The sequence below is a fragment of the Oncorhynchus mykiss genome, chromosome 17 (assembly GCF_013265735.2).
Source record: "Oncorhynchus mykiss isolate Arlee chromosome 17, USDA_OmykA_1.1, whole genome shotgun sequence".
In the NCBI taxonomy this organism is placed as follows: Eukaryota; Metazoa; Chordata; class Actinopteri; order Salmoniformes; family Salmonidae; genus Oncorhynchus; species Oncorhynchus mykiss.
The window spans coordinates 11,501,316-11,508,683 of record NC_048581.1 but is presented as its reverse complement, the minus strand read 5'-3'; the positions used below and the strand labels follow the sequence as shown (position 1 = coordinate 11,508,683).

The 7,368-nt window shown below is 38.7% G+C and overlaps 1 protein-coding gene across 1 annotated transcript; it reads right to left on the bottom strand.

The window, feature by feature from the left end:
• Positions 1-2,138: 2,138 nt before the first annotated feature.
• On the bottom strand, positions 2,139-7,123 carry LOC118936338 (GTPase IMAP family member 7-like). Its single transcript, XM_036948954.1, has 3 exons — positions 7,024-7,123; positions 5,250-5,333; positions 2,139-5,154 (listed from the first exon to the last, which is right to left on the bottom strand). The coding sequence occupies exons 1-3, from the start codon at positions 7,106-7,108 to the stop codon at positions 4,379-4,381; spliced, it is 945 nt and encodes a 314-aa protein (XP_036804849.1). The 5' UTR covers positions 7,109-7,123; the 3' UTR covers positions 2,139-4,378.
• Between the last annotated feature and the right edge of the window lie 245 nt (positions 7,124-7,368).

Genomic DNA, 7,368 nt, shown 5'->3' with positions numbered 1-7,368 from the left:
GATCCATATCCACATCACCCTGGTCATGTGATCCATATCCACATCACCCTGGTCATGTGATCCATATCCACATCACCCTGGTCATGTGATCCATATCCACATCACCCTGGTCATGTGATCCATATCCACATCACCCTGGTCATGTGATCCATATCCACATCACCCTGGTCATGTGATCCAAATCCACAACACCCTGGTCATGTGATCCAAATCCACATCACCCTGGTCATGTGATCCAAATCCACATCACCCTGGTCATGTGATCCATATCCACATCACCCTGGTCATGTGATCCATATCCACATCACCCTGGTCATGTGATCCATATCCACATCACCCTGGTCATGTGATCCAAATCCACAACACCCTGGTCATGTGATCCAAATCCACATCACCCTGGTCATGTGATCCAAATCCACATCACCCTGGTCATGTGATCCATATCCACAACACCTTCGTCAGTCAGAGTTGAGAATAGGGGGGAAATATTTCAAATGTCTCCATCCACTTGGTATCTCCAGACACCCCGTTTTTCTTCAAATCTGCAAATATTGTATATAAAAGAAGTTGGGCTACATTTGAAATGTCTCATCTAATTGAATTGCTAACTAATTTGAAGCACAGGCTCTGTCTAAAACCTAAGGTTCAGTATCTTCTGCCACATCCTGGATCTGATACAAGACAGTGTCATTTCCCCTTTGCCTTCAATGCACAACACCTTTTTTTTTTTGCCTTTATTTAACTAGGCAGTTAAGAACAAATTCTTATTTTCAATGACAGCCTAGGAACAGTGGGTTAACTGCCTGTTCGGGGGCCTGTTGTCAGCTCAGGGGTTTGAACTTGCAACCTACCGGTTACAAGTCCACCACTCTAACCACTAGGCTACGCTGCTGTATGTGACTAGGAGAAAAAACCTTTCCAAGCCAAACTGCTACACACAGACTACATCGTTGTCACCATATCAGCTAAAGTAACATCATAGTTAACATAGCTAATAGAACTAACGTGTTAGTAAACCTGCTACAATCATGCAGTAATGTTACAGTGTACAGTCAGTAAGCAGTTTAGCACTTACACCGTTGGGTCCCGGTGGCAATACATTTGCAAAAACAAAAAGCTTACCTTAGAAGAGTTGCAGTGTTGAGTTGGATAATCATATCCAGCTAGCTAACATAGCACCCTTCTGTTATAGCCAGCTAGCTAACATAGCACCCCTCTGTTATAGCCAGCTAGCTAACATAGCACCCCTCTGTTATAGCCAGATAGCTAACATAGCACCCCTCTGTTATAGCCAGCTAGCTAACATAGCACCCCTCTGTTATAGCCAGCTAGCTAACATAGCACCCCTCTGTTATAGCCAGATAGCTAACATAGCACCCCTCTGTTATAGCCAGCTAGCTAACATAGCACCCCTCTGTTATAGCCAGATAGCTAACATAGCACCCCTCTGTTATAGCCAGCTAGCTAACATAGCACCCCTCTGTTATAGCCAGCTAGCTAACATAGCACCCCTCTGTTTGAGCAGGGTGTTTCAGTAGGCTAAACTAGATAGCTGCATTTACAAACTAAGTAAGTGGATTTTTTTTGTCTCTCTCTCTCTTGCTTCTCCTTAATTTTGGAAGAAATGAATTTGTTCAAAACTGTTCAGCTATTAACTTCCTCTCTCTTTGAGTCAACTACTCACCACGTATTATACACATTTTACCTGTAGCTTATGCTTTCAGTACTGGATTCATTCTCTGATCCTTTGATTGGGTGGACCACATGTTAGTTCAGGTTGCAAGAGCTCTGATAGGTTGGAGGATGTTCCCCGGAAGTTGTCATAATTACTGTGTAAGTCTATGGAAGGGGGTGAGAAGCATGAACCTCCTAGGTTTTGTATTGAAGTCAATGTACCCAAAGGACGGAAGCTAGCTGTCCACTGGCTACACCATGGTGCTACCCTACAGAATGCTGTTGAGGCTACTGTAGACCTTCACTGCAAAACAGTGTATTTTACAGTATATATTTAGTATAGTTTTTATCTCAAAAAGGACAACTTTAAATGTTTTACCATTTTTATTTGTATGAAATTCTCTGAGGAGAATGGTGGGGATATTGCTTTTAAATTTGAATCCCACTATAGCACGGATCTTCAGCCGACCAGATTGAATACAGCCCTTAAGCACATCGACTGAACACACACATTCCACTGAATTATTTTGTAGACAGAAAGACAGGTGCTGCAATTGTTGTGATTTAAGTTGCGAGTTAACACAAAAATAAATCCTGCTGTAAAAACGTTTTTTTTTTAAAGTTACTATGCAATCTGGAAAATATATTTCAAGGACTGTATCAGGATGTGTAAAAACAACTGGAAACAGGAGTATTCATAACAACAGTTGTGTTTTATATCCCTATACAGCCAGTACCCACTACCCGTAATACATACACCCCACAAAAACATACACTACCATTTAATACATGCTATATATCCCCACTAGATACATACACTACCATTTATTATATACTAAATATATCTCCACTAAATACATACACTACCATTTAATACATGCTATATATCCCCACTAGATACATACACTACCATTTAATACATGCTATATATCCCCACTAAATACATACACTACCATTTATTATATACTAAATATATCCCCACTAAATACATACACTACCATTTATTATATACTAAATATATCCCCACTAGATACATACACTACCATTTATTATATACTAAATATATCCCCACTAGATACATACACTACCATTTATTATATACTAAATATATCCCCACTAAATACACACACTACCATTTATTATATACTAAATATATCCCCACTAGATACATACACTACCATTTATTATATACTAAATATATCCCCACTAGATACATACACTACCATTTAATACATGCTATATATCCCCACTAGATACATACACTACCATTTAATACATGCTATATATCCCCACTAAATACATACACTACCATTTATTATATACTAAATATATCCCCACTAGATACATACACTACCATTTATTATATACTAAATATATCCCCACTAGATACATACACTACCATTTAATACATGCTATATATCCCCACTAGATACATACACTACCATTTATTATATACTAAATATATCCCCACTAAATACATACACTACCATTTATTATATACTAAATATATCCCCACTAAATACATACACTACCATTTATTATATACTAAATATATCCCCACTAAATACATACACTACCATTTATTATATACTAAATATATCCCCACTAGATACATACACTACCATTTAATACATGCTATATATCCCCACTAGATACATACACTACCATTTAATACATGCTATATATCCCCACTAAATACATACACTACCATTTATTATATACTAAATATATCCCCACTAAATACATACACTACCATTTATTATATACTAAATATATCCCCACTAGATACATACACTACCATTTATTATATACTAAATATATCCCCACTAGATACATACACTACCATTTATTATATACTAAATATATCCCCACTAAATACATACACTACCATTTAATACATGCTATATATCCCCACTAAATACATACACTACCATTTAATACATGCTATATATCCCCACTAGATACATACACTACCATTTATTATATACTAAATATATCCCCACTAGATACATACACTACCATTTAATACATGCTATATATCCCCACTAGATACATACACTACCATTTAATACATGCTATATATCCCCACTAAATACATACACTACCATTTAATACATGCTATATATCCCCACTAGATACATACACTACCATTTATTATATACTAAATATATCCCCACTAAATACATACACTACCATTTAATACATGCTATATATCCCCACTAAATACATACACTACCATTTAATACATGCTATATATCCCCACTAGATACATACACTACCATTTATTATATACTAAATATATCCCCACTAAATACATACACTACCATTTATTATATACTAAATATATCCCCACTAGATACATACACTACCATTTAATACATGCTATATATCCCCACTAAATACATACACTACCATTTAATATATACTAAATATATCCCCACTAAATACATACACCTCCACTAAAATAAACGGTCATGATTTGAGTTGAGAAACGTTGTAACTATGGGTCATGAGAGGGGAATTGTGTACAGTGCAGCAGGAGTGTTTTGTTAAGATTTTAGACACCCTGCTAGGGCCACCCTGCCACACGGCTAGCATATCTATAACATTGCAAATGGTTTTGAAAGAACTGTTATATCATTCAGTAAGTACCGTTGCCATACGTAGCGAAACGTTAAGACCAACTGAACGTACCCCCGGTGTTTTAAAAGCCTAGCATCTCCTTAGTGCATTCAAACCCTTGGCTGAAGCCTGCAGCTACACCTGCTGCCACCAATACTGGTGAAGCAAACACCATACCTAGTCCTGCTGTGGCTAGACTGCCGTACGCTGCCAGTTTACAGTAAAACATATTATCCTCTCTGATCTTTCTCTGAGCCTCTTCATAGTCAGCATTGGTGTAGTGTTCTCCTCCATTGTCCTCCTCCACCATCTCCTCGATCTTCTCCAGCAGCTCTCTAACCTGAGTGTTGTCTTCTCTCTTGTCATTGATTAGGGAGTGATATCTGCCCCCACACATATTGATGAGTCTCCGTAGTGCTTTGCTCTGAGCAAGAAACCCTTTGACTGTTTTGCCATTCAGTTGATCTCCATGAGTGAACAGCAAGATGGTGTACATTGAGGCATCTTCTCCAAAGTTCTCTTGGATCCACTTCACAGTGTTCTGCTCCTCCTCTGTGAACCTCCCCAGTCTGATCACCAGCAGGAACACATGGGGTCCTGGTACTGACATGTAGATGGCCTTTTCTATCTCACTTTTCATCTCTTCTTGAGACATTGTTGTGTCATAGAGCCCCGGGGTGTCGATGACATCAATCTTCCTCCCATTCACCTCCCCACTCTGTTTCCCACACGTTGCAGTCACAGACACTGCAGAAGCCCCCACTTTAAACCCCTCCCTCCCCAGGATGGTGTTTCCTGTTGAACTCTTCCCTGATCCAGTCTTCCCCACCAGAACAATCCTCAGGTTAGAAGGCTGCCCTAAAACGGGAAACAGACAAGAAGTTGATCGTTTTCAGTAGCCATTTATCAAGACACTATGTGTGTATTCATGCACAGTATGTGTGTGTGTGTACCTTGGCATTGACCAGTGAAGTCTTGCAGACAGAGTGTCAACAGGAACAGAATCTTCAGAGTCCTTCCTCGTTCCATTTCTACTACTGCAGCCAATCAAAAACATGGAAACAGACAATGACTTCATTACAAAAAACAAAGTCCACATTTCTTCAGTGACTCATCCAAAGCCAAGTTCCAACGTTCACAGATGAGGAAAGACTAAACAATTTATTTTTTCAGCTATTTGACTTTTAAACAATAAAAACTATAAACTATAAACAATAAAAATAGTAATGATATGCTGTACAACTGTTGTAAAACACAGTACATTCCCTAAGATAGGGCGTACATAATGTACTCATATAGGGCGTGTCAAATGACATCCTAAACATGGTTATTCTACCATTGCCTGGCTGCTGCTGTTAAGACCAGATAGACCAGTTAGAGGTCGTGTTCCCATTACCATCAAACATCACATCTACTGTGTAGACAGACAGGAACAGTTCAGACAATAATTAAGTGGAATCAGTATAACTGAAACCAGTGCTAAATGTGTAAATCAGGAGGTGTCTGAACACAAAGCACAGTGTTCCTCTGTTCCTCTGCACAGATGTTGCTGACGCCAGATCTTACAACACCTGGATAGGTATTTTACATATCAGCTAACCACATCATGTGTTTTAGCAATCTATCAGTCAACCAATGGTTGATGCATGCAACCTCTAAGCAGTGGAATGCAACCTTAGTCAGTACTGATAAAAACCTGCAGGTGTGTCCCTCACAGCAACAACCTGCTATAAGATGGGTGTTGACCCAATATCGACCCCCTTGAACGAGACACAGTATACTGCACTATCTCTGCACTAATCAAGGTACAGTATACTGCACTATCTCTGCACTAAACAAGGTACAGTATACTGCACTATCTCTGCACTAAACAAGGTACAGTATACTACACTATCTCTGCACTAAACAAGGTACAGTATACTACACTATCTCTGTACTAAACAAGGTACAGTATACTACACTATCTCTGCACTAAACAATGTACAGTATACTACACTATCTCTGCACTAAACAAGGTACAGTATACTGCACTATCTCGGCACTAAACAAGATACAGTATACTACACTATCTCTGCACTAAACAAGGTACAGTATACTGCACTATCTCTGCACTAAACAATGTACAGTATACTGCACTATCTCTGCACTAAACAATGTACAGTATACTACACTATCTCTGCAATAAACAAGGTACAGTATACTGCACTATCTCTGCACTAAACAAGGTACAGTATACTGCACTATCTCTGCACTAAACAAGGTACAGTATACTGCACTATCTCTGCACTAAACAAGATACAGTATACTGCACTATCTCTACACTAAACAAGGTACAGTATACTACACTATCTCTGCACTAATCAAGGTACAGTATACTACACTATCTCTGCACTAATCAAGGTACAGTATACTATACTATCTCTGCACTAAACAAGGTAAATGTTTCAGGTAAAAGTCTAACCATGTTTCCTCTTTCACTGTTCTACAATATTAAACTATATGTATCAATGCACACATATAGCAGAATGTGATTGTTAACAGCTACATGATTTTACTGTTTTGACATTTTGATGATAAGTAGTGTAATCATGACTATTTATGCATACATGTTAACAGACCTGTTATCAATAAAAGGTCTACTTAATATTGTGCTACAGTTATTTAAATACTGTGCAGTAGATTGTTGTACAACATTTAATTAGTAAGGTAGTTAAGTTGAATACTCACTTTTAGTGTGGTTGCACAGATCTGTATATTGTTGTCCCCTGTTGTCACTGAGAGATCTGAAGCAGTGGTCCTGCTGGTTTTGCATAGCCAGGTGCCGCAGGTGGGTGGAGATTTACCTCGACCAATGGAATGGTGTCATGTATTGTCATGTTGTGTCTTTCTGTCCTTTCCTTTCACCCTGTCTCCCTCTGCTGGTCGTATTAGGTTACCTTTTCTCCCCCGCTTTCCCCCAGCTGTTCCTTGTCTCCTCCTGACTACCTCGTCACCCCGTTTCCCACCTGTTCCCTTTTTCCCTCTGATTAGTCCCCTATATCTCTCTCTGTTTTTGTTCCTGTCCTTGTCGGA

Excerpts from the sequence above, each read along its gene's own strand:
- LOC118936338 (XM_036948954.1), bottom strand. The coding sequence starts at position 7,108 with ATGCAAAACCAGCAGGACCACTGCTTCAGATCTCTCAGTGACAACAGG. Across the intron at positions 5,334-7,023 it reads TCTGTGCAACCACACTAAAA|TAGTAGAAATGGAACGAGGA; the intron begins GTGAGTATTCAA and ends GATTGGCTGCAG. Across the intron at positions 5,155-5,249 it reads CTTCACTGGTCAATGCCAAG|GGCAGCCTTCTAACCTGAGG; the intron begins GTACACACACAC and ends TTCCCGTTTTAG.